Source organism: Nyctibius grandis, chromosome 14 (genome assembly GCF_013368605.1).
Source record: "Nyctibius grandis isolate bNycGra1 chromosome 14, bNycGra1.pri, whole genome shotgun sequence".
Lineage (NCBI taxonomy): Eukaryota > Metazoa > Chordata > Aves > Nyctibiiformes > Nyctibiidae > Nyctibius > Nyctibius grandis.
Genome location: NC_090671.1, coordinates 429,935 through 456,208, shown reverse-complemented (window position 1 = coordinate 456,208; position 26,274 = coordinate 429,935). Strand labels below are relative to the sequence as shown.

At 51.0% G+C, this 26,274-nt stretch overlaps 3 protein-coding genes across 3 annotated transcripts; all 3 read left to right on the top strand.

Moving 5' to 3' along the window:
* The first annotated feature begins 826 nt into the window (after positions 1 to 826).
* LOC137670221 (coiled-coil domain-containing protein 157-like) lies at positions 827 to 12,383 on the top strand. Its single transcript, XM_068412923.1, has 8 exons — positions 827 to 922; positions 2,510 to 2,836; positions 6,508 to 6,640; positions 10,355 to 10,930; positions 11,228 to 11,373; positions 11,548 to 11,715; positions 11,928 to 12,081; positions 12,208 to 12,383. Exons 1-8 carry the CDS (start codon positions 827 to 829, stop codon positions 12,381 to 12,383), a joined length of 1,776 nt encoding a protein of 591 aa, XP_068269024.1.
* Positions 12,384 to 13,638: 1,255 nt separating this feature from the next.
* On the top strand, positions 13,639 to 13,890 carry LOC137670208 (coiled-coil domain-containing protein 157-like). Its single transcript, XM_068412904.1, has one exon. It carries the CDS (start codon positions 13,639 to 13,641, stop codon positions 13,888 to 13,890), a length of 252 nt encoding a protein of 83 aa, XP_068269005.1.
* Positions 13,891 to 14,568: 678 nt separating this feature from the next.
* LOC137670220 (coiled-coil domain-containing protein 157-like) lies at positions 14,569 to 19,342 on the top strand. The gene is given in 10 exon segments (XM_068412922.1): positions 14,569 to 14,633; positions 14,696 to 14,867; positions 15,556 to 15,695; positions 15,843 to 16,264; positions 17,362 to 17,443; positions 17,445 to 17,538; positions 17,684 to 17,851; positions 18,084 to 18,218; positions 18,330 to 18,509; positions 18,902 to 19,342. Coding segments are annotated over 10 exon segments (1,899 nt in total).
* The last annotated feature ends 6,932 nt before the right edge of the window (positions 19,343 to 26,274 follow it).

Here is a 26,274-nt window from a genome sequence, read left to right as displayed (position 1 = left end):
GTGCCCAGAGCCTGGAGGAGGACGGCTACCGAGCACTCGGGTTCCCTAATCACCGTGCTCCATCGCAGCCAAAGCCCATGGCTAACAGGCCAAATGAATTTGCTTCCCACTCCTTGACCCAGGGCACGGGGGAATTGAAGTTTTACAAGCTGCCAGGCAGTTTTCCAGCCACTGCTGCTTCAGCGGAGCTGTGGTTTCACAAGGGGAAGCCGCAGCACTGACACCTGCTCCCCGGCTCCCCTTCTGACCGACCCTTCTTTCACGCCTCCTGCGCTGCCTCAGCAGCCCCCGCCTGGGCTGCCCTCTACCATCACTTGCACCGACCCCCTTGGGGATCCTTAGTTTTGGCTGGTTCAAATTGCCACTCTTGGACTGGAGACAGCAGCACGGTGAGGATCTGGCCTGTCAGTCCCATGAACGTGCCCCATCCCGGGCTTACGGGCAGAGAGCAGACAGTGAAATTCAGCAAAGTGAGTTAATTTAAAACTCAGCTGACAGAGGTTATTTACATTCCCCAGCCTGCTGTCTAGCTACCCACTGTCCTCATCAAAACGAAGCATGGAGCAGCCTCTCTGGGAGTGTGTGCAAGACAAGACCACATCTGTCCTCTGCATTTCTTCTTTGTCTCTCACCAGGCTTCCCCAGCTGGCTTCCCGGAGGGAGTGGGGGAGCCCAGCTTTCCAACTGAGAATAAGAACAGGTGACTTGGCAGCACCGCTGGAAGCTCTCGGGACTTCCTCGCCTCCGAAAAGCGAGCCCTCGAGCTGTGCTGCACGTCGGTGCCTGCCCTGTACAGCAGGATGCTCCGCAGAGCTCTAACACGGCCATGCTCATGAAGAACGGGTGCAAGGAGAAAGGAAAAGCCACGTGCAATGTTTTCAGCAGAGATTTGGAGTGCAGGAGGGAAGGATGGGGTGCACGGGTACTGTTAGTGATGCCTGGGGCTGCAGGAGAGGATTTCTGCATCATCACAGGGAGAGCAGAGCAAAGCAGAGCCCAGAGAAAGACCTGGGCAGGTTGCATGGGCAGGATCCCCACGGTGATGGCATGCTTTGGGGGCTTGGCTTTTCACTTCATACACACTGCTTTCATCGACAGCCTGAAAAAATGAAAAGCCATAAGCTGATTGACATTTGAAAAATGAAACATTTCAGCTGAAAATTCAAACTTTTATAATTTTCTTTGTTGTTCTATTGAAAAACAGGCTTTTTCCCAAGGAGGGCAAATTCCATGAAAATTTGCATTGGGTTGAAAGTCGAGATGGAAAATTTTACATGAGCCTTATGGGAAAGTCCCCAGTGAGGTTTCAAAGGAAGCCAGGCAACTTAAAATTGAATCCATCCAGAGCCGGCAGAGAAAACCAAGTTCTAGTGGAAGTGACGTGCCCAGATTTTTGTGCCTGCACAGGGAAGCACGTGGAAGGGATGGCTACGGAAGGGAAGATGCCTTCCCAGCTCTCCATCCTTTTGGTGCAGAGAGCTGAGAGGAGATGGACTGCACCCAGTTCTCCCCTCCAGCTCAGGCTGTGAGCTTCCTTCCAGGAGAAACACTTGTGCTACCAGACATACAAAATGCAAAAGCTGTAGGTGATGTTTGCGAGCACTGAAAGAGTCACTGAGCGGGGAGGAATGTGCACGGTGGCCAGGAACATCCTTGTGATGCAGGGAGCTGGACCCCAGTGATACCAGACGGTTTAGTAAAAGCAAGCCTCCAAGGAGGCCCTAAAAGGCCGACTCTGTGCAACCTTTAGACAGAATCAACTTTTCTTTCAGGAATTTTCCTTACAGCTATAATAACGGTACATTCTGAAGCTAACGGCATGTTTTGCAGACAGGGTCTGCTTCTGGGACTGAGAACACTTAGAGTTCTAGTCACACAGTTATAGTCATCACTGATTCCTGCTTGCACTTAGTCTTAGAGAATCCAAGGTCTCTGTTAAATTCCTCACTAATTACAAAGAAGGGCCAGAGATAAGCAAGACTGTGAACAACATCTTTGTAGTGTCTTAAATGACTTGATTCACAGCTCTGGCGCCAGGAGAAGAGAGAAATCCTGTAGGAACCAGAACATCCTGTAGGATCTTCTCCTAGAGCCACCTGCACGTGTCTACAAAAACGCCTTGACCACGCTTGTGCAGAAGCGGGGTTATGCAGCGGACGGCATCACTATCGGGGGGTTCTGGCCACTAGAGACCACCAGAGCCCACCCAAGACCCCTTCCCCAATTTAGTAAGCATGCACAAAGATGATTACATAATATATTAGCATATGCACAAGGTTTCTTGGAATCGGTGGGCGTTACTCGGAGTTGTATGAATATTCATTTTTCTAGAATATCATGAGTGTGCTTTTGTCCCTGGGGGTGCGTGCTAGGAGGAGAGATCCCCAATGCACCCGGCGCTGCAATAAACCACTGTCGCCTTTCTAAACTACCATTTGGGTCAGAGAGTTTTCTTGGGGACTATTTCCCGGTAACATCCCCTGCCTCAGCGTGGCCTCTTCCCCCTCAGCGCGGCCCGCACCCGGGGGGCCGCTGGCTGCGCCGGAGGCAGGGCTTGCACGGGGCCGGCCCGCACGGTGCTCCCCTCGGGGCGCCGGGCAGCGCCTCCCCGCCGGAGCCGCTGCCGGAACGAGAGGAGCCGGAGGCGGACGCAGCCGACACCGCCGCGGGGAACATGGCGACCGCACGGCACGTGCTGCGCATGCGCGGAGGAACGGCCGGCGCCGGCGGCGGGCTGCGCTCGGGGCGGGGAGGGGGGACGGACGGCAGGTGCGGCAGAGCGCATGCGCGGTGGGCAGTGCCGCACACCAACAGTTGTTTGCAGGAAATTTCCGAGGTGAAAGGCTCCTTTGACAAACAACAGAGTTGGCTTCGTTGTCCTAAATTAGAAGAGGGTTGTACTTGTTTTGTCATTAATTGACTAAGAAAGAGAACACAAAGGTGACATGAAATTATGCAATTGGAAACTTACCAAATGCCCAAAATAAACGACAGCATGTCAAAGGAGAAGGCATTTCCACTTCAATAATGTACAGGAAAGTAGACGTCACCCTCCTTAAAGCATTAAGAATTTAAACCATTCTGATGGGAAACATGTGCCATGTCATAGCTCAAGCCAAGTCATATTTGAACTTTACCTAGTATTACATCACAGTTTTTGACAAAATATTCTAAGCAAAAGAGAGCTGTACGCAGAAGACAGACAATGTGGAAGCAATGAGATAACAGTAATGTATTATGTCAGCAAAACTTTCCAGTTTGGTGCAGGATAATTACTAAACCACAGGTCTGTAATTTTGATAGATAAAGCTTAGCTACTAGAAAGCCTTCCATGAAACAAAGTTGTGTGAGCACTTTTTTGAGACCAGTTTCTTAAGGAAATGAGCTGATCAGACGTCATGCCTGTTCATGACTGTTGTACGCATGTACTACCATGGAGGGACGTGAGGGATTCATTAGTTCAGGTGCTGCAGAATGACGCTCGTTTTTGTGTCTTATTTGTTCATTATGACATTCATAATGTTGCTCTCCTTCATGATCTCAAACAAATATGTTCACCTTCCTCTTCCTTAGTTTCTCGTATGTGCAATGATGATAACTTTCTTTCCATACCTTGGAAATGCACAGACCGTTTTTAAAACAACGATTTTATTACTAATCTTCTGGGAAACGTCAGTCCAGGTAAGTCTAATTAAAATAATAGGACACTGTGCAAGGTCGATTTTGGCAAGGATGTGTCATGAAAATTTTATATGGAGAGAACTAATTCAGTTAATGTGTTGTTGGACTAGTGAAAAAGAAAGTGTGATGACAAAAGTGTTCTGGAAAGAATCTTGGCAATGGTGGAGAATGGTACACCTTTCATGCTTGGAAGAAATAACGTGCAGTCTGATAGGCTTAAGAACGCAGAAGAGTGCGATCAGTACTGGAATTGCGTGGGGTATATCAGACATCAATTGCTGATGTGAAACTTAGTTCCAAAAAAGCATGCAAATAATCACACTGATGAGTCATTAGTATTACTTTTTGAAAGCACTGGCTTAGGTTTTCCCTAGCATTTTTTGACTGTGATCCTTTGTTTGTCTACTTCTGTCTTGTAAATCAAAACACAGCTTATACAGTCTAAAAAGGAATCGTGTATTTCAGCCACTTATTTGCAGAGCTTGTGTTGATTATTCTTTGGGGTCAAGTCAGGAACCTAATGTAGGTAGCTAAGTTAGCTAAGGAGTCTGCCTAGGCTACCTCTCTAGTCCATGGAAAGTGATAAACACTTTCAGAAGTTGATTCAGAACGATCAGAATCAGCTTCTATCTTAACTGGCTACATGAAATGTTTATACATGGATGGAGTAGATATACCCCAGTCTCAATATAATTGGCAGAAGACAAATCGCTGTAGTGTTGCAGGTGCAACTTCCTTGTTGGTGCACTAGAAGATGTCAAGGGAAAAAGTTACACCACTTCTTAATATATCTTATTCCTCATGGAGAGAAGGTCAGCCTGTTGTATTCTGCTTCAAAAGGAACCAAAGTGTTCCTGTGCCAGAGCTGTATGAGTATGGCCAGATTCTGTCAGGGCTTCTCTGCTAGCACTTCATGAACAAAGTTTGTTGAAATTTATAGATCTTGTTGAGAGTTACTGGTTCATCTCTTCCACTACGCAAGACTCAATACAGGAGCATTACCTACACATTTATAACTTCAGGTGATCAGTCTTTTTCTGTTTCATGTGAATGTGTTGTTCTATGATATATTTCATTAGTCCCTGAGACTAACATTACATCTGTAGCAGACTCTAAGGGAGAGTCAACAAAAGCACTTGATATGAATAAGCGCAGCTGAGTGCTGACAGGCTGTTAAACGTTTGGGAACTTTGAACCAGGATTTCCCAACAGAAGGATCAAATGCAGACAGGCTTAGCACTGCTCCAGGGGGCTAAATCTGAAGACAATTCACCCTGAGAACATAAAGATGAATCAGAAGTGAAAATAATTTCACTTTGGAGTCTGCTAAAGAGGTACTTTCCTCGTACAGATGAACATCCTTTTCCTGGTAGCATGACAATGTTATGTGTCTTACAGAGGATGCTGGATTTTGGTTTTAGTTTCTTCCTGACATGTTTTAGCACCAGGAAGAAAAAAAATTATTGGTAGCATTGCTTTGGTATTTGTGTAGTCACTGCTTGTGTCACTTAGTTTGCAAGTACCTAATGAAGACAAATAAATGGTGCCAAAGATGGCCACATTTGCTCGATTTCATGATTGCTTGTGATATACAGGAGGACATACAATAAAACCTCAGCAAAGGTCATCACACAGAATGGGCAATGGGGAATACATCTATAATTGTCCAAATTTCCCCTCTAGCTAGAAATATTTTGCTGAAAAATAACCCAGGAGAAATGAAGATACACACTGATGACTCAGAAATTGCTCTGGCCAAGCTCTAAGACCCAGTCGACTTTAAACATTAGGGAAAGGTGAAACTGTATGCAGAGCCAGCATGCACAAATAGTATACTCTCTCTTAGTAGTATAAATTAATCACTTAATATTAACAGATCAATCCCAGTCCAGATATGTAGCTTTTGATTTAAATCAGCCTCCAATCTGGCAGTATGTTTTACAGTGCCAAACAGGGCAGTCTGATATAATGCCTGCCCCATAAACCATGGTAGGTACTGAACTATAAAACCAATGTGTTCAACAGTGGAGCAGGTATAATTACTTGTAGGCTTCCCACTAGAAGCTAGGAATTTGGCTATGTGTAAAAGATTTGTTAATGATATTATAGTAGTACATGTGAAAGTCTCACTAATGATAACAACCAGCGTAGTTATATGCGATGAGGACTTGCAGTGTGACTGGTTGGTTTTGGTTTGGACTTAATCTCTTTCTGAGAAACAGTTTTACATGCACGTACCTCCCGGCTCCCCCAAAAGAGGTCGGGTATAGCGCTGGTGGGAACGAGGGGGAGGACCAGCCTCCTTCGTTGTGCTGACCCGTGTGTCAGACAGGACACATCTGTCCCACACTGTCCCCCTCCCAGCCTCACAATAATGCCTCTGGCGTAAGCAGGAGGCAGCGCAGGAGGCGTGAAAGGAGGGTCGGTCAGAAGGGGAGCTGGGGAGCAGGTGTCAGTGCTGCGGCTTCCCCTCGTGAAACCACAGCTCCCCTGAAGCAGCAGTGGCTGGAAAACTGCCTGGCAGCTTGTAAAACTTCAATTCCCCCGGGCCCTGGGTCAAGGAGTGGGAAGCAAATTCATTTGGCCTGTTAGCCATGGGCCTTGGCTGTGATGGAGCACGGTGACCAGGGAACCCGAGCGCTCGGTAGCCGTCCTCCTCCAGGCTCTGGGCACTTCTCCCAAGAGAAGGGCTCGCTGCCCTCGTCGCCCCTTGGCTGCACCGATGTCCTGTGCCCCCGCTTCACGCCCCTGTATTTGGGCTCTTATGCATCAGTTGCAGCCGACTCTGACGTGGGCCCTGGTTTTGTTCTGCGCTCTCTCCACCAGAAGAAGGCTGGCACGAAGGAGATGCCCACACTGCCGTCCACTCCCCAGGCGAGGAAACCCAAGAAGCAGCACCCGAAACACCGCTTGCCTGACGTTTTGGACTTAAGAGCATCCACAGAAGTTGCCAAGTCACAGAATCACAGAATCACAGAATCACAGAATCAACCAGGTTGGAAGAGACCTCAGGGATCATCGAGTCCAACTGTTGCCCTTGCACCACCCTGTCAACTAGACCATGGCACTAAGTGCCATGCCCAGTCTTTTCTTAAACCACTCCAGAGATGGTGACTCCACCACCTCACTGGGCAGCCCCTTCCAATCTATAACGACCCTTGCTGAGAAGAAATGCTTCCTGATGTCCAACCTGACCCTCCCCTGGCCAAGCTTGAGGCTGTGCCCTCTTGTCCTATCGCTAGCTGCCCGGGAGAAGAGGCCAACTTCCACTTCACTACAACCTCCCTTCAGGTAGTTGTAGACTGCAATAAGGTCACCTCGGAGCCTCCTCTTCTCCAGGCTAAACACCCCCAGCTCCCTCAGCCGTTCCTCGGAGGTCATACCCTCCAGACCCTTCAACAGCTTGGTCGCCCTCCTCTGGACTCGCTCCAACACCTCAACATCTTTCTTGAAGTGCGGGGCCCAGAACTGGACACAGGATTCAAGATGCGGCCTCACCAGTGCCGAGTAGAGAGGGACGATCACTTCCCTAGACCGGCTGGCTACGCTATTCCTAATAGAGGCCAGGATGCCATTGGCCTTCTTGGCCACCTGGGCACACTGCTGGCTCATGTTTAGCCGGCTGTCGATCAGCACCCCCAGGTGTCTTTCCACCGGGCCGCTTTCTAACCACTCTTCCCCCAGCCTGTAGCGCTGCATGGGGTTGTTGTGGCCAAAGTGTAAGACCCGACACTTGTTCTTGTTGAACCTCATGCCGTTGGTCTCGGCCCATCTATCTAACCTGTCCAAATCCCTCTGTAGGGCCTTCCTACCCTCCAGCAGATCGACACTCCCACCCAGCTTGGTGTCATCTGCAAATTTACTGAGGGTGCACTCAATCCCTACGTCTAGATCATCTATAAAGATATTGAACAGCACCGGCCCCAGAACTGAGCCCTGGGGAACACCGCTAGTGACCGGCCGCCAGTTGGACTTTGCCCCATTCACCACCACTCTCTGGGCTCGGCCATCCAGCCAGTTTTTAACCCATTTAAGAGTCCACCCATCCAAGCCCCGGGCAGCCAGTTTGTCCAGGAGGATGCTGTGGGAGACAGTGTCGAATGCCTTACTGAAGTCTAGATAGGCTACATCCACAGCCCTGCCCTCATCTACTAAGCGGGTCACTTGGTCATAGAAGGAGACCAGGTTGGTCGAGCAGGACCTGCCTTTCATGAATCCATGTTGGCTGGCCCCGATGCCCCGATTGTCCTGCATGTGCTGTGTAATGGCACTCAGGATGATCTGTTCCATCACCTTGCCTGGCACCGAGGTCAGGCTGACAGGCCTATAGTTCCCTGGATCGTCCTTCCGACCCTTCTTGGAGATGGGCGTTACGTTTGCTAATTTCCAGTCAGCTGGAACTTCTCCAGTTAACCAGGACTGCCGGTAGATAATCGAGAGCGGTATGGCAAGTTCATTTGCCAGTTCCTTCATTACTCTGGGGTGAATCCCATCCGGGCCCATAGCCTTGTGTGTGTCCATCTGGCACAGCAGGTCACTAACCGTCTCCTCCTGGATCATGGGAGGTTCACACAGCCCCCCGTCCCTAACTTCAGGCTCTGGGGGCCGAGTCTCCTGAGGACAACCGGTCTTGACATTAAAGACCGAGGCAAAGAAGGCACTGAGCACCTCTGCCTTTTCCTCATCCCCTGACACTACACTACCCTCCTCATTCAGCAAGTGGTGGAGGCTCTCCTTGACCCTCCTTTTGATGTTGATGTATTTGTAAAAGCTTTTTTTGTTGTCTTTGACTGTAGTAGCCAAATCGAGCTCTAATTGAGCTTTGGCCCTTCTAATCTTCTCCCTACACGACCTGGCCACGTCCCTATAGACCTCCCAAGTTACCCGACCCTTCTTCCAGAGCAAGTAGGCTCTCTTTTTTTCCTTAAGTTCTAGTCTAAGTTCCCTGTTTAACCAGGCCGGTCTTTTTCCCCGACGGCTTGCCTTCCTACAGACTGGGACAGCCTGCTCCTGAATATTTAGCAATTCCCTTTTGAAGCATGTCCAGCCTTCCTGGACTCCTTTGCCCTCCAGGACCGATTCCCAAGGGACTCTGTCCACCAGCCTCTTAAACAGGCTAAAGTCAGCCCGCCGGAAATCTAAGGCAGGAGTTCTACTCTTGCCCCTCCTTACTTCCCCCACTATCGAAAACTCTAGCATTTCGTGGTCGCTACTCCCAAGACGGCCACCGACCCTCACATCTCCCACTAGTCCTTCTCTGTTCACAAACAACAGGTCAAGCAGGGCCCCTCCTCTAGTGGGCTCATTTACCACTTGCATGAGGAAGTTGTCCTCCACACATTCTAGGAACCTCCTAGATTGCTTCCTCTCTGCCATGTTGTATTTCCAGCAGACATCTGGCAAGTTGAAGTCGCCCACGAGTACAAGGGCCGGTGACCGGGCGGCTTCTGACAGCCGCTTGTAAAACGGCTCGTCCGTCTGCTCCTCCTGGTTGGGTGGTCTATAACAGACTCCCACCGTAATGTCCGCCCTGCCGACCTTCCCCCTGATCTTCACCCATAAACATTCAACCTTGTCATCCTCACCATCTTCCTCAATTTCAACACAGTCCAAGCACTCCCTAACATATAGCGCTACCCCACCGCCTCTCCTGCTTCGCCTGTCCATCTTAAAGAGCTTATAGCCATACATAGCAGCACTCCAGTCATGAGAGTCATCCCACCACGTTTCTGTGATGGCAACCACATCATAACCTTCCTGCTGTACAGTGGCTTCTAGCTCTTCCTGTTTGTTGCCCATACTGCGTGCATTGGTGTAAACGCACTTCAGCTGGGCTAGCGGCCTTGCCCCCGACGCAGGCCTGTCACCCCTAGGTTCATTTGTGGCTGCCCTGGTCTTATCCCCCTCCCCCATCGAACCTAGTTTAAAGACCTTTTAACCAGCCCTGCCAACTTCTGGGCCATAACCCTTTTCCCCTTCTGACTCAGCTGTTCCCCGTCCGGCATAAGCAGGCCCGGTGCCATGAAAGCCGCCCCATGGTCAACAAACCCAAAATCCCACCTACGGCACCAGTCTCTCAGCCACATATTAATCTGTTGTACTTTCATAGTCTTTTCCCTATTTTCACCAAATACCAAAGGAATTGAAGAGAATATCACCTGCGCACCTACCCCCTTCACCAAACGCCCCAGGGCCCTGAAGTCCCTTTTGATAGCCCTGGGACTTCTCTCTTCAATCTCATCCCTACCCACCTGGAATACTAATAGTGGGTAGTAGTCAGAGGGCCTCACCAGTTGAGGAATCCTCCTGGCAACATCCTTTACCTGAGCCCCAGGGAGACAGCAGACTTCCCTGTGAGTTGGGTCTGGCCTGCATATGGGGCCCTCCGTTCCCCTTAGCAGGGAGTTGCCTATAACAATTACTTTTCTTTTCTCCTTTTTGGAGCTGGTTGCGACCCTCTTACTCGGTTGCTTCTGTTCACGTAGTCCCGTAGAGGGTCTTTCACCTAGATTCGTGTCTTCCCGACACTCAGGAAGACGCTCAGGCTCCAGCACCTCATACCTATTCTGCACGGGGACGTGGGAAGGGGAGGAAGGTCGGGATGGGATTTGCCTGCCACCCCGAGCAGGGACCTGCCTCCATTTCCCCCCATCCCCTAGGTCTCACTAGTCCACTCCTCTGTGCCCGTCACCGAGTGCCCGTGCACCAGACAGCGACACCTCGGGCAGCTCCCTGCCCAGGGCTGCCTGCAGCACGGCCGAGAGCAGCCGCAGCATCGCCACGCGGGCGGCTGGGTCATCTCTGGGACCCTGCGACACCTGCACCTGTGCCCAGGCCGGCCTCCGTGACATCGGCAAAGCCATGACCAGCATCTGCCACAGCCAGAACATCCCCTCAGCTCTCAGCAAGTTCCAGGAGAGGGTGGAGGAGACCACAGGGACAATGACCCTCTCTGCAACGGATGTGAGCTACCGGGCCTCGGAGCAGAGCAAGGACCTCTCCCGCATCAGCAAACAGCTCCAGATGCTGCTGCAGCAGGTCAAGCCGCTCAAGGCTGAGCTGGAAGAGTCACAGAAACAGAAGGAGGAGCTGCGCAAACAGGTTGAGGACTTCTCCCGGCTGCTTCAGGCGCAGAAGGAGGCTCGAGCGCAGCAGAGGGAGGAGGCTGAGCGGAACCTGCACGTGAAGAACAAGGAGCATTTAGAGGCTGTAGCCAGGCTGCAGCGGGACAAGAATGACCTACAGAGAAGTACCGCGCTGTTCCTAGCACCCCCTCCCAGGCCCGTGGGTGTTTGCAGCAGAAGCACGGAGGCTGTGCTCAAATCTTGGTCCCACTACCACGAGCAGGGCTTTTGCCCTGGTTTTGGGGCCGTTCCTCGCTGTAAGACTAGCCCCAGACAGCGGGAGCTGGTTGTCCAAGTCCTCTCGCTGCCTCCCCCCAGCTGAAGCACAGCACGATGTGGTGGATGAAAAATGCTTTTGCTGCTGCCTTGGTTTAGTTTCTTTGAGGAGCTGTTTAACGAGTAGAGTTTTTGTGCTGCTTTAGGAGCTGCTCTGCTAGAAGAGCGATTCTGCGCCTTAAAGGAAGAGCTGGCTGCGAAGCAGGCTGCTGTGCAGGAGCTGGGTAAGGACCCCCAGGGCTCACCCAGCAGCCACTTCTCTCCCCCTACCCCGCTCCGCTCTCACGGTCAGGTATAGTGCTGGTGGGAACGAGGGGGAGGACCAGCCTCCTTCGTTGTGGTGCCCAAACATCACCCAGCACCAGAGTGGGCTCATGCTGCTGCTGGTGGAGGTTCGGGCCCGGCGTAAGGGCAGTGCAGAGCGGGTGCAGCAGCAGCCCCATGCAGGCTCCCCTGCCCCGTGCAGTCCCTGCAGGCCAAGCAGAGGGCCCTGCTGCAGCACCTCAACGGCCTGGACCAGGAGCGCGAGGAGGTGCAAGCCAGCCTGGGAGCGGCCGAGGAGGACAAGGCCAGGCTGGCAGAGCAGCTGGAGGAGAGCCGGGAGCGGAGCGGGCAGCAGCTCCAGGCACAGCAGGTCAGTGTGTCCAACTCACACAGGGACCTTACAGCCGAGACCCCGCACGTTGTCACTGTCCCCTTGCATGGGACATCCTTATCACAGAAGGAAAGGGAGGGAGCTTTCCTTGGGGGGTCTGAGTACTCCCGTGGGCCTCCCCCAGACTCTACCGTCCCGAGCTTTGGGAGAGCGGTTTGCAACCCTCACGGCCTCTCGGCTGTGCCGTACAGGAGCTGCTGGACACGCTGCGGCGGGAGAAGCTGAGCCTGCAGCAGTCCGTCTCGGAGCTTCAGGCGAACGTCTCCAGGCTGCAGGAGCAGGCGCGGGAGCTGAAGGAGCGGGAGAGGCTCCTGGTGCTCTTCCCCGAGCTCCCAGGCTCTGCTGGTGCTCCCTCTTTGGGGCAGGCTCCTGTCCAGCAGGCAGCCGCCCCGCTCGGGAGGCAGGAGGGCAGCTGCCAACCCCTCTGAGCAGGCAGGCAGCGGCGGGCTGAGCTCCCGCTCGTGCCCCAAGGACGTCGTGTTCTGTTTGCAGGTACCGGGAGCTTGACGGAGGAGATGGAGAAGCAGCTGCAGGCCAACAGCATCCGGACCAGCGTGCTGGAGGAGCAGAACACGCGGCTCGGGTCTGCGCTGGCCAAGCTGAAGGCGACTGCTGAGCAGGGCATGCAGAGACATGAAGATGATTAAGGGAGTGGAACATCTCCCTTATGAGGAGAGGCTGAGGGAGATGGGTCTCTTTAGCTTGAGAAGAGGAGACTGAGGGGTGACCTCATTAATGTTTATAAATATGTAAAGGGCAAGTGTCATGAGGATGGAGCCAGGCTCTTCTCAGTGACATCCCTTGACAGGACAAGGGGCAATGGGTGCAAGCTGGAACACAGGAGGTTCCACATAAGTATGAGGAAAAACTTCTTTACGGTGAGGGTGACTGAACGCTGGAACAGGCTGCCCAGAGAGGGTGTGGAGTCTCCTTCTCTGGAGACATTCAAAACCCGCCTGGACGCGTTCCTGTGTGATATGGTCTAGGTAATCCTGCTCCGGCAGGGGATTGGACTAGATTTTCTTTCGAGGTCCCTTCCAATCCCTGACATTCTGTGATTCTGTGATTCTGTGAAGGTGAGGCTGCACCCGCGCCAGGGCGAGCTGGGTGCCATGGGGGAGAGGGGTGCATGTGCAGGTGAACCGGGTGCTCCCACTTGATGCCCAGGGCTGGTTCCCAGCTCCTTTACTTGGGCCCCACTGTGGCCCTTGTGCCACCGTCCCACCGCCACCAGCTCAGCGGTGACGGCCGCCCAGGGCAGATGCCGAGGGGTGTGAGTGGAGCTGAGCGCGGGGGGAAGTTTCACCCCCTCTTCTCTTCCCCATCTCAACCCACACACCCAGCTGTGGTCTCGGCTCAGCCCCCAGCATGGCAGGGAGGCCGGCAGGCAGGACGCAGGGTGAGTAGGACCCCGGAGGAAGGGGCTGGGGAGCTTCCCTCTTCTTCCTGCCCTCTAACCGCTCCCACCGCCCGCAGGCAGCCGAGCAGCCAAGGCAGCAGGGACAGCTCAGGGACGCAGAGACGCGCAGAGGAGGCCCGGCAGTGAGCTCCCAGAGGCCAGCTGCCAAAGCTGCTCTTGGCAGAGCTCACGGGCAAAGCTGGACCCTGCCTCTCGCTCCTGGCTGAGGGGCTGGTCCCCTCCCCGCCCCGAACCAAGAGGGAGAGGCAGAGCATGTCCCCCCTTCGCACGTTGCATCCATGTCCACCGCAAATAAATTCTGGTGAGACCAATGCAGAAAGGAAGCGTTCAATGAGCAGCCGCCTGCCCTGCCAAGGCCTAGTGCCACCCCTCCAGGCCTGGTGCTGTCCCCCCCAGGCCTGGTGCCACCCCCACAGGCCTAGTGCCATCCCCCCGGCCTGGTGCCATCAACCCCAGGCCTGGTCCCCCCACCCCTCAGCAGCATGGCGCACCTCCTGGGCCACCCCGGCTGCATGCAGAGCCGGCGAACCGACCTGAGGGACCTGCAGGCAGCCATCGCTGATGTCTCGTCCCGGGTTGGGGCCGTGCGTTTCCCCTCCTGGAAGTTCCCCCATAAAGTATCCTGCGACCTGGACCTGCCGGCGCTGCTGCAGAGGTACAGCTACAGAGAGAACAAAACCGAATACAACCAGTACTCGCACGTGGTGCTGCTGGAGCTGGTGACAGACAGGTGAGAAGGCAAAGCCAGCCCCAAGCACCCCTCTGAAAACCAGCGTGGCTGGCAGAGAGGCTCCTTTCCCCCCCAGCTTGTGTGTCCAGCCTGTCGAACGCAGCCAAGTGTTTTGGATGCTTATTTCCCTCCTTTTTCCACCACGAGCAGTGCGCCAGCACCTCGGCCTCATGCTCTGGCAGCTCTACGCTGAGTTTTAAAACCCAACTCCTTTCTCTGCTCAGAGCTACCAGCACAAATGCTGGCAACAAAGGAGCAGAGCAAGCCACTGCTCTGCCCGGGAGCTGAGGGCACCTGGGCACATGAAGGCAGGCTCCTTCAATTGCCCTCTGAAACCTTGGAAACACTCAGACACAGCTGCACCTACAGAGCAGGGAGGCCAAAGGGCCTTTCCCAATCTGGGTGAAATAAATACAACTCCCTTTTAAAAGATGAGCCATTCCCACGGGGCTGTTGGCCCGAACAATTAGGGTTTGAGAGCGGCAGCCCCAAATCTTTCGGGACAGCTTCACTGCAGCCTCTCGCAAGCGGTAGCTGTGAGCAGCGTCCGCAGCCTGCGTCCCGGCAGCTGCGGGAGCATTTTCATCCCACCAAATCCTGCTCCGTGCAGTCATTCAGGCCGGGGGGGGATCACGGAGCACTGATACCCACCCTCCTTTGCCAAACAGCCTCTGTCCAGGGGATGGGGACAAGCTCCCTCGCCTCGCCACTGGCCCCTCAGGCCCGCTGCGCTGTTAAACGCCACAGGCCCTCACCCCATTACAAATACTCCGTTGCTCTAAGCTGTGTTTCGTTTCTGTCGAAAAAAGGCTGCTGCTGCTGCTTCAGAGCTTCACGGGCTACGCAGAGAACCTGCTGAGCGAGCGAGCCGTCCCCCCGGCACAGGCAGTGGGGCCCTGCATGTCTGCGGGGCTGACGGTGACGAGGTACTGGAGCAGCATGCTGAAACTGGGAGCTTCCTACCAGCAGCTCCTGGCTGAGGTGAGACTTTTGGGGGCGCTGACAGCCCATGAGCTGCGTGCAGGGTCACGGAAACGGCCCTTGCCTCAACCCTGGGATTGGGACCGCGCTGAGCTCACGGTCCTTCTCCGGGATGCCCCGTGGCACGTGCGGTGGCCACACCACATGTGCTCCTGGCTCACGACCCTCCGACTGCTGACCCGTGTGTCAGACAGGACACATCTGTCCCACACTGTCCCCCTCCCAGCCTCACAATAATGCCTCTGGCGTAAGCAGGAGGCAGCGCAGGAGGTGTCAAAGAAGGGTCAGTCAGAAGGGGAGCCGGGGAGCAGGTTTCAGTGCTGCGGCTTCCCCTCGTGAAACCACAGCTCCCCTGAAGCAGCAGTGGCTGGAAAACTGCCTGGCAGCTTGTAAAACTTCAATTCCCCCGGGCCCTGGGTCAAGGAGTGGGAAGCAAATTCATTTGGCCTGTTAGCCATGGGCCTTGGCTGTGATGGAGCACGGTGACCAGGGAACCCGAGCGCTCGGTAGCCGTCCTCCTCCAGGCTCTGGGCACTTCTCCCAAGAGAAGGGCTCGCTGCCCTCGTCGCCCCTTGGCTGCACCGATGTCCTGTGCCCCCGCTTCACGCCCCTGTATTTGGGCTCTTATGCATCAGTTGCAGCCGGCTCTGACGTGGGCCCTGGTTTTGTTCTGCGCTCTCTCCACCAGAAGAAGGCTGGCACGAAGGAGATGCCCACACTGCCGTCCACTCCCCAGGTGAGGAAACCCAAGAAGCAGCACCCGAAACACCGCTTGCCTGACGTTTTGGACTTAAGAGCGTCCACAGAAGTTGCCAAGTCCACTCCTCTGTACCTGTCACCGAGTGCCCGTGCACCAGACAGCGACACCTCGGGCAGCTCCCTGCCCAGGGCTGCCTGCAGCACGGCCGAGAGCAGCCGCAGCATCACCACGCAGACGGCTGGGTCATCTCTGGGACCCTGCGACACCTGAACCAGTGCCCAGGCCGGCCTCCGTGACATCGGCAAAGCCATCACCAGCATCTGCCAGAGCCAGAACATCCCCTCGGCTCTCAGCAAGTTCCAGGAGAGGGTGGAGGAGACCACAGGGACAATGACCCTCTCTGCAACGGACGTGAGCTACCGGGCCTCGGAGCAGAGCAAGGACCTCTCCCGCATCAGCAAACAGCTCCAGATGCTGCTGCAGCAGGTCAAGCCGCTCAAGGCTGAGCTGGAAGAGTCGCAGAAACAGAAGGAGGAGCTGTGGAAACAGGTTGAGGACTTCTCCCGGCTGCTTCAGGCGCAGAAGGAGGCTCGAGCGCAGCAGACGAAGGGGGCTGAGCGGAACGTGGAAGTGAAGAACAAGGAGCATTTAGAGGCTGTAGCCAGGCTGCAGTGGGACGAGGACGATAAACGGAGAGGTACCGCGCTGTTCCAGGGCCTTACCCTGCCTTTGGGAGCCCATCTCAGCCTTGACGCACCTGAACCGGGTGCTCCCACTTGATGCCCAGGGCTGGTTCCCAGCTCCTTTACTTGGGCCCCGCTGTGGCCCTTGTGCCACTGTCCCACCGCCACTAGCTCAGCGGTGACGGCCGCCCAGGGCAGATGCCGAGGGGTGTGAGAGTTTCACCCCCTCTGCTCTTCCCCATCTCGACCCACACACCCAGCCGCAGTCTCGGCTCAGCCCCCAGCGTGGCAGGGAGGCCGGCGGGCAGGACGCAGGGTGAGTAGGACCCTGGAGGAAGGGGCTAGGGAGCTTCCCTCTTCTTCCTGCCCTCTAACCGCTCCCACCGCCCGCAGGCAGCCGAGCCGCCGAGGCAGCAGGGACAGCGCAGGGACGCAGAGACGCGCAGGGGAGGCCCGGCAGCGAGCTCCCAGAGGCCAGCTGCCAAAGCTGCTCTCGGTAGAGCCCATGGGCAAGGCCAAACCCTGCCTCTCGCTCCTGGCTGAGGGGCTGGTCCCCGTCGCCCCCCGAGCCAAGAGAGAGAGGCAGAGCACGTGCCCCCTCCTCTCAGCGCATCCTCGTCCACCGCAAATGAATTCTGGTGAGACCAACGCAGAAAGGAAGCGTTCAGTGAGCAGCTGCCTGCTCACTTTCTCTTTTCCATTTCCCTTCTCTCTCTTTTGGCAGCATCTTTAAAAACCCAAGACACTTACAACCATGCCACTTTCCCTGTATTAATAAATTGTCCTTAATTTCATACCAGTTATTTGGTGTCGTTTCACCTTAGTTTACTCCAAGGGATTTATGAACTAGTTGCGACCAGCTCGTAACAATCAGTGGTGGGAACGAGGGGGAGGACCAGCCTCCTTCGCTGCGGTGCCCAAACATCACCCAGCACCACAGTGGGCTCGTGCTGGTGCTGGTGGAGGTTCGGGGGGTCGCAGCCCTCCCGTCAGCCCTGCCTCCCCCCTCGCCAGGGCCTGCGCAGGGTGTGGGGGCCCCTTCAAAGCACCTTAGCTGGGAGCTTCTCCCCTCTCCTGCCGAGCCTGGGCCAAAGGTGCTGTGTCTCCCCAGAGGTGACCAGGAGCACCTTCCTGGAGGAGATGAGCATGATGGTGGCCAGGAGCCGGGTGCTGGAGCTGGAGGAGAAGGTGCAGCCAGCAGGAGAGCCTGGGCCAGGAGCCGAGCACCACCACCACGCAGCTGGAGAAGGAGAAGGACAAAGCGGAGAGCGTGCTGAGGTACGAGGACGTATGGCCGGGCCCGCTCTGCCCTGCTCTGCACCCCGCAGCGTGCTGTGGGAGCGGGCTGAGCTCGTGGGTGCTGCGGCCCGGCGTAAGGGCGGTGCAGAGCGGGTGCAGCAGCAGCCCCACGCAGGCTCCCCTGCCCCGTCCAGTCCCTGCAGGCCAAGCAGAGGGCCCTGCTGCAGCACCTCGACAGCCTGGACCAGGAGCGCGAGGAGCTGCAAGCCAGCCTGGGAGCGGCTGAGGAGGACAAGGCCAGGCTGGCAGAGCAGCTGGAGGAGAGCCGGGAGCGGAGCGGGCAGCAGCTCCAGGCGCAGCAGGTCAGTGTGTCCAACTCACACAGGGACCTTACAGCCGAGACCCCGCACGTTGTCACTGTCCCCTTGCATGGGACATCCTTATCACAGAAGGAAAGGGAGGGAGCTTTCCTTGGGGGGTCTGAGTACTCCCGTGGGCCTCCCCCAGACTCTACCGTCCCGAGCTTTGGGAGAGCGGTTTGCAACGCTCACGGCATCTCTGCAACCCTCACGGCCTCTCTGCTGTGCCGTACAGGAGCTGCTGGACACGCTGCGGCAGGAGAAGCTGAGCCTGCAGCAGTCCGTCTCGGACCTGCGGGCGAACGTCTCCAGGCTGCAGGAGCAGGCGCGGGAGCGGCTCCTGGTGCTCTTCCCTGAGCTCCCAGGATCTGCTGGTGCTCCCTGCTTGGGGCAGGCTCCTGTCCAGCAGGCAGCCGCCCCGCTCGGGAGGCAGGAGGGCAGCTGCCAACCCCTCCGAGCAGGCAGGCAGCGGCGGGCTGAGCTCCCGCTCGTGCCCCAAGGACGTCGTGTTCTGTTTGCAGGTACCGGGAGCTTGACGGAGGAGATGGAGAAGCAGCTGCAGGCCAACAGCATCCGGACCAGCGTGCTGGAGGAGCAGAACGCGCGGCTCAGGTCTGCGCTGGCCAAGGCGAAGGCGGCTGCTGAGCAGGGCGTGCTGAAGGTGAGGCTGCACCCACGCCAGGGTGAGCTGGGTGCCACGGGGGAAAGGGGTGCATGTGCCAGCGGGGTGCTGCATACTCCAAGACCACCCCAGGGCACCAGTTCCCTGGTTGCATACCCTTGCAGAAAAGGCTCTGGGGAGTAAAACGCCGTGGGGCATCTCGTGCAACATCCCCTGCCACTCGCCAGCTGCTTCCCCTGGGATCCCCTGGGCTGGGATCCTTCGCTGTCTTTTGAACCCAGTGTCTGTCTCCTTTGCGCTGACCCCGTCTATTGGCAAAACACCAGGGCTGCGTACGAAACCAGAGTCCAAAATAGCCCCAAGAAGCGCCGCTTCCCTCGGCCGTGCCCAGGACTCCCGGCGGCAGAGCACGCCGCGCTCCCCCGCCTCAGCGCGGCCTCTCCCCCCTCAGCGCGGCGCGCACCGCTTTGCTTCCGGGGGGCCGCTGGCTGCGCCGGAGGCAGCGCTTGCACGGGGCCGGCCCGCACGGTGCTCCCCTCGGGGCGCCGGGCAGCGCCTCCCCGCCGGAGCCGCTGCCGGGCCGAGACGAGCCGGAGGCGGAGGGAGCCGACACCGCCGCGGGGAACATGGCGACCGCACGGCACGCGCTGCGCATGCGCGGAGGAACGGCCGGCGCCGGCGGCGGGCTGCGCTCGGGGCGGGGAGGGGGGACGGACGGCGGGTGCGGCAGAGCGCATGCGCGGTGGGCAGTGCCGCACACCAACAGTTGTTTGCAGGAAATTTCCGAGGTGAAAGGCTCCTTTGACAAACAACAGAGTTGGCTTCGTTGTCCTAAATTAGAAGAGGGTTGTACTTGTTTTGTCATTAATTGACTAAGAAAGAGAACACAAAGGTGACATGAAATTATGCAATTGGAAACTTACCAAATGCCCAAAATAAACGACAGCATGTCAAAGGAGAAGGCATTTCCACTTCAATAATGTACAGGAAAGTAGATGTCACCCTCCTTAAAGAATTAATAATTTAAACCATTCTGAGAAACATGAGTTTATACCAGGTAAGAAAGACTATACTAAGAAAAGGATAGTGAAGACAGGAAAAGACAGAGGAATAATGGGACATGGTCTTGTGCAACTGGATATAGGTGGCCCTGACTGAGCAGGGGTGTTGGACCAGATGACCTCCAGAGGTCCCTTCCAGCCTTAACCACGCCATGATTCTCTGAATAATCATTCAGTGTACTTGTTTAACATGTATTTTAGCTTATTCTGAGATAAGTCTCCTGTGCAAAAAAACATGCTTAAGATCACAGTGAAGGAGTAGTTACTGTAGGAAACAAAGGAAAAAAACCCTCCAATATATACACATTTAGTAGAGCTTATCAAAATAAATTGTACTTTTACATAAATTTGGTTTTCCTTGAAATATTTCAACAAAAGTTTATAACTTTGTTCTTTGGTTTGGGTGGACTGGAAGCCAAAAATGTGATCCATCCTATCCAGCCCTTTAAAAAAAAAAAATGCTTCCCCTCCTGAGAGGAAGAAAGAGAAGGGGAAAGAAAAGAGAAGAAAGTAAGGCATTTCCTTCCTGCTTAAAAATGCCGAAGGACTGAGGTAATGTGGTGCTGAGCACCAGAATTATACCATGTGCTGAAGCACAGGTGAAAACCAGAAATCCCCCCCCCTTTAATTTTAGAGATCACCAAAGATAAAAAAGGAAGCCATAGCACGAAAGAAGATTTCCTTTGCTACTGGAAGAATGATGGAACATGAAACATGTTTGTGAAGGTGGTAAAGAGAAAAGTCTCATTGTGTTTTCATTTTGTTTAGACTTTTGTCTCAAAAATATTGTTATTCTTATTTTCATAGAGGAAAGTAGAAAAGAGTATGCTGATACTATTTCCCCCCCTTGAAGAACATGGCAACCTCTGAATTCTCTTGATATATTAAATGTAAGCCATTACTGTTGCGGTTCTGTTCACACAACTACTTCTCCAATCAGCGGTATCTCCATGTATGGTGTAGCTGTATTCTTGGAGGCACATTTCATTGTCTTTCTTATGATTGAAATGTTTGGTTTTCAAACAGTATTATTAACTCAATAATATTTATTATTAACTCAGTGTTATTTCCTCTGGGAAATTCAATCTTAGATGTACAGTCAGGTTATGAAGGTGCTGTTGTCAGTGGTGGGTGGAAGTCAGATGTGTCTGCATATGCCACCAAGCTGGTGCAGAACAAGTGTTGGTTGATGTTGCAAAGTTCTCGCATTGGCTCACCAGGGCAAGTAATTCCTTATTTCATTCACTGAAAGAATAGAGACAGCCTTAATGCACAAGGAGATTGAAACTGTAGAAACTGCTGATGAACGGACCAAGAATTGCCAGCAATGGTACTGGCTTTTGTAATGTGGGCTTCTTTTCTTCAACAAGTGAACTGGGAAAATAATTGTTTTCACAGCTGGCTATACTGTCATGTGAAAATAATGCTCAGGGAGTAGCAGCCAGGTCTGGCTTGAAACCAGCTTTCAGTACTGAGTCTTAGCATTCCATTGCTATTCCCCTGACCTCTACAGCTGTTTGACTATAAAATTGTCAGCTAGCAACAACATGTTCTCTGAGCATCATGGTGTGGAAAATTAATAGTTAACTTTTCAACAGCTGTTTGATAACAGGCTATTTTTTGTGGGAGATTAATTGTTTCGTTGGGTAGTTCTGTTCTGCTGCTATTTTAGGCCTCATATCTCATTACTCCGACCTATACTGTTTATTTTCACAGCCATAAATTTAGTAAGTTGAAATACAGGTGTCAACTGTAGTCCATCATTTTACGCATGGATACTTTTTGTGACTGATTTTACCTAATCTGCTAGATAGATACAACAGCTCCCAATGGAGTCCTCCATTTTGGCAGAGGGTTGTGCCTCTCCATTGTAATCTAGCTGTGTGTTGACAATCTGTATGTTGGCAGTATTCACGCCCTCCCTGATGTTTCCGTGCCTGACATATGGAACAAGGCTGCTGTATTCCAGCTTAATGGCCTTATTAAAATGAAGTTTCTTGGCACAGCCAAATTTTTGCAAAGAAGACGCTGTCTCTAGGGCAAGAACTTGTGTAAGGGAACCAGATGTTTCATTCTGAATTATTCCAACACACAGTCTGTTCTTACAGTTTATTGATAAGCAACAGTAACAAAGTAGGTGCTTTTTAATGAAAGGTGAAACAGCATTGTACATCCAGCATTGCTCCCTGTACTGGAATTTGCACAGTCCTCAGTACATTAACCATGCATGCTAAAACCCTAATGTATAGTGCCCCAGAGGTTTATTGAAAAGCCACTACCAAAGAGATCCTCCTTTTTCTTCAGAACTTCAGTTCTTCAGAACTTGAATACCAGCTCTCAAGCAAACACCTGAACAAGATCTCCTTCACAGGAAATCCGTGTTTTTGAATTGTTTGTATAAATATTAGTGGAAAGTAACACATGGATTTCTTGGCAAATTTTTGTAGATAAAGAAAATTATATCAGCAAAAGATGTGCATGTTTAGTAGCACTTTTGCTTTAATTGTTACCTCAATAAAACAGCTCAAATAAACACAACCCCTTTTCAACATTACTTCACTGATGAATGACAACATAGTCTTGGGCTCTTCAGGTTGAAAAAAAAAGTATGACTGAGGATATAAAAGACCATGAAATCAGGAGTATCATAAATGGCAGAAATAGGAAATTAGTGTACACTCCTTTCTAGTACACAAATGGAGGTCAATCAAATGAAACTAGCAGGTGAAAACAAACTAAAGGCTATGATTCTTCACGCAGTATGCTATTAAACAGTGGAGCCCATTCACTCCGAAGTATTTTGGATGCTGATATTTTACAGAGTTTAAAAACTGGTTTGACTCATGAAACAAGAATTGACTCATGAAACAAGAACCCTAGTTCAGGAAACTTAGTTCTGCCTGTTGAATTTCCAAGGCAAATTTCATTATACATCTGCCCTATTCTCATCCTATTTCCTAGGCATCTTCTGCCAGTGATAGACATTGGTTTAAACAGAGCAAAAATATGTCTATTTTTCCGTTCCAGTGTAAAAGTTGTCTAGTCTAATTAAGTGGCGTGCTGTTTTATTGCTCTTGAAGAGACTGTGCTTTCTTTGCCCTATCTTTAGTGTGTACCAAGTGATTTCTGTAGTTAAGTGGTCATGGAGTGAGACAGAAAAAGTGAAATCCTTCTGACTTCCCATTCAAGATTGTATCTCCCAATCCAGTTGTTTTAGGGAAAGTGCACGGTGAGCAGGACCCTTCCTGGTGTACCTAATGCAATGCAGTTCACTGCAGACTTACGCAAGCTATTTCTAAATATGTTTCCAGGATCCTAATTAACTCACTTACCTAGCTGTGTCATAGACTTCAATATGATTATAACCTACCAAGTATGCAAAATGAACTCTGCCAAACACCTCCTTTGCTTTCAGTAGTTACATAATATTAGGTGATGCTTCTTCTCCCTTTTTCATATTTCATCTTGCCTGTAGTTTGGCCCTAGCTTCATATCTGGAGAACACTTGGGATAGCCAGGGAAGCTGACAGGTTTTATCTCTCTTGACTGACTGGGCCACGCTTACAGTATTACACCACTTGATTCTAATTATATGCAAGTATTCATAATTGTAATGGATAAGTGCTCTAATCTGGAAGTAAATTAGTGTTTGCACTATTTGCATGTATGTGGCTTTCGGTACTGTCACAAAGCTGAACTGCAATTGCACAATAGATGTTAATTAACTCCTGAGAAAAACTTCTGTAAAATAATACTCCTTATTGACATATTAATGTAAAAAAGACAAAACAGGATTGTGTATGGGAAATAAATTATTCAGAGTATGAAAAAGATGGCACCAAAATATGATGTATTTGGGCTCAGAATTCACTGGAGAGATTTAAAAAGGAATTCAGTGTGTTCATATTGGCAGATAAGGTGAATGAACTTTGCCTCAATATGTTGAATAGCTAAGAGACTGATGAAGAAGTAACAATATAAGAAGTTAGAATGGGAGAAAATGCACTAGTCAAAGTTTGGAATGGTCAGAAAATGCCCAGTTTATTTTGTTGTGGAGTAGAGAAGAACCTATAAATTTTAATAATATGGAAATAAAGACACATTACATCATAGATGCCATATTGGAAGGAGAATTTATGGTGGTTGAAGTGATACTGTTGGCTAGATAGGCCTTTTTTTCTCCATCACAGAAAAAGGAAAAAATTACTTTCAATTTAATTCTTTAAATTGCCTCTTCTTTCTCTGTTGCCCTTAGAGCAATTATGTATTTGGACGCATCACTGACTAGCTCTTTATTAAAACACACACAACGAGAAAAAACAAGGCAAAGCCAAATTTTAGAGACAGGATGATAAGAAATTTAAGCCCTGAACATAACCCAACGATAGAAGAACTTGTGTGTGATGTCAACCCTTTCAGTGGTGCTGTAATTGAGTGAACTGCAACACAGTTCACCATCAACCCTTCACATACATACTCCTCTGAATACACACTTAAGTATGTATGGAAAGCCTTAGCATGACTATATGTTATCGCAAAAATGAATAAGCATATTAATGTCTACACATTAAAATTTTACATAATTGAATCTTTCATTTATCATATGCTAAATGAAGCACACAGAGCATTCAGAAATTATGTCACTTGCTTATTATTAATCAATTGGTGTTTCATTGGAGCTGTTCCTTATCTACAACATAAAAATGACAAATAAAAATGTCTTTTGATTTATTAAAGAAGAATTATTAACTTGATTTTAGTTATAATTTCTTATTTAAGTGAACATTTCATTAATTTTATCAACAAGTTCAAGCACCAAAAATAGAAATCCAGTGCACTGTTACACTATTATACCTTAATCACTTGGAAACGGTATCTGCAAGGGAAACATTAAAACCACAAATGCATTTATCATGAACAACTGGAATTACATTGTTTTCACTCTGTATTTTCATTATGATTTTTTTTTCTATGACAAAAATTGCCAGCACATGGGATCTTAGTACAAATCCAAGTTTATCTACAAAGTGTGAAGGAAAAAGCTATTGAAAAGTTAGAGGGAAAAAAACTGTTTAAAAGAGGAAAAAACTGAAATGGAAGAGAAAGATAAAAAACTTTTCAATTTTCCTATTTTCTGTGTATCAATGGGTTTTCAATCTCTACAGCTTTTTCTTCTGAAATGCTTAAAAGGCTGTAATTAATACAAAAAATAATATTTCTGATATCAAAATTGTTTAGAATGGAAAGGTCATTTAATCTGATAAAATAACATATTTGAATAACTTGTAAATAAAGAATTCAGGAACATATTCAGTATCAGTAACATATTTAGTATTCCACAGGCAAAACTGTATTGATATGTTCATCATGAATTCACACTGGTATGGTGCAATATTTTGGGGTGGGATGGATATTCAATTCCATAGACCTGTTTGGAGTACACAAACACATGTTACATGACCTGAAACAGCAGAAACATCTTGCATTCTGGACAATTGATGAATAAGTATAGCCCAGCATGGGCTTACTCTCCCCAGTGCTGACACTGAGGAGCTCACCACTGAGGGAGAAAAGGTTCAGGGACAAATATTCTGTATCCACACGGTGGGAGGCAGATTGCTTTTGTATTGCACCTGACTGGCAGCTGTACTTGAAGGACCTGACCTTCCAGTGGTTTGAAGCGTGGAAATGTTCCGGCTGACTTTAGCAGTGCAAATTCAGGCTTTCAAGCTGAGAGGGAAGCCTTTGTCAAAGTTTTATTCCTGAACAGGAATATTATTGACTGCCATGGTTTCATCAGTGTTTCTGCAGAGGAATGAGTGACCGATGAGGAAATGAATGTTTTACACCTCCGTAGATTTGAAGCAATTGTAATAAGTCAAAGGAAAAAAAAATCTGCACAAGCAGATACAAAAGAGATTTCCCTACGTTTTTTTAAAGTCCTGAACATTTCAAACAATCTTTATGTTCTACGTAGTTCCGTGAGGGTGGGGTCAGTCAAAGGAAACTGTAAAAACATTGTTCAGAGTTTGAGCTGATTTATGCTCATATTGTTTGAATCCCACTTGGCTGCTGGCTATGTTTTTTCTTTTAGACTGTTTCCTGTATAACTTCTTTTCATTCCTGAAGAGAAAACATGACAGAAATGGAAAGCAGCCTGTTGTTTATAGGATCAGGGACTTAGCAGCCAGGATTGGTACTTAGTGATGGCTTTTCCTTGTTTGGGCCTGCAGTAACTCTGTTATGAGGGTACACATTTTCAACAGCAGTAAGCCCTTGTATCGTAACTCCCCTACCTCATTGTCTTCATTTAGCCCGCACCCGGGGCTAAACAATAGCAGTTTTTCTCTCACCCAATGTCCCTTCCCCAAATGAGGAAGGGAATTGGGGAAAAAGAGAGGGAGACTCATGGGATGAAGTTAACCAGATTTAATGAAATGAAGAAAATCGATATAAATGACAACACAAAACAGACAAAAATATACTCATCCACAAATCACTGACAAGTTGCTCCAGGAATCACAACAACAAAAAGAGAAGAGAGACAAAAAGAGCAAACAAAACCCCCATCTCTTTCTACCAAACCCTCTCTTTTATAGTGAGCTTGATGTCAATGCTACAGAATACACCTGTGGGCCAGCCAGGGTCAGCTGCCCTGGATTTAACTTCTAAGGGCCTTGATCACCATGGCTGGCCACTAACTGAAACCAAACCCCAGTGAAACCAGGACACTCATTTACCAC

Bases quoted from the DNA above. Each gene is read 5' to 3' on its own strand.
- LOC137670221 (XM_068412923.1), top strand. From the start codon at position 827: ATGCTCATGAAGAACGGGTGCAAGGAGAAAGGAAAAGCCACGTGCAAT. The intron at 2,837-6,507 runs GTGAAAGGCTCC...TCTCTCCACCAG, and splicing joins GTTTGCAGGAAATTTCCGAG to AAGAAGGCTGGCACGAAGGA. The intron at 12,082-12,207 runs GTGCTCCCTCTT...TCGTGCCCCAAG, and splicing joins CGAGCTCCCAGGCTCTGCTG to GACGTCGTGTTCTGTTTGCA.
- LOC137670208 (XM_068412904.1), top strand. From the start codon at position 13,639: ATGGCGCACCTCCTGGGCCACCCCGGCTGCATGCAGAGCCGGCGAACC.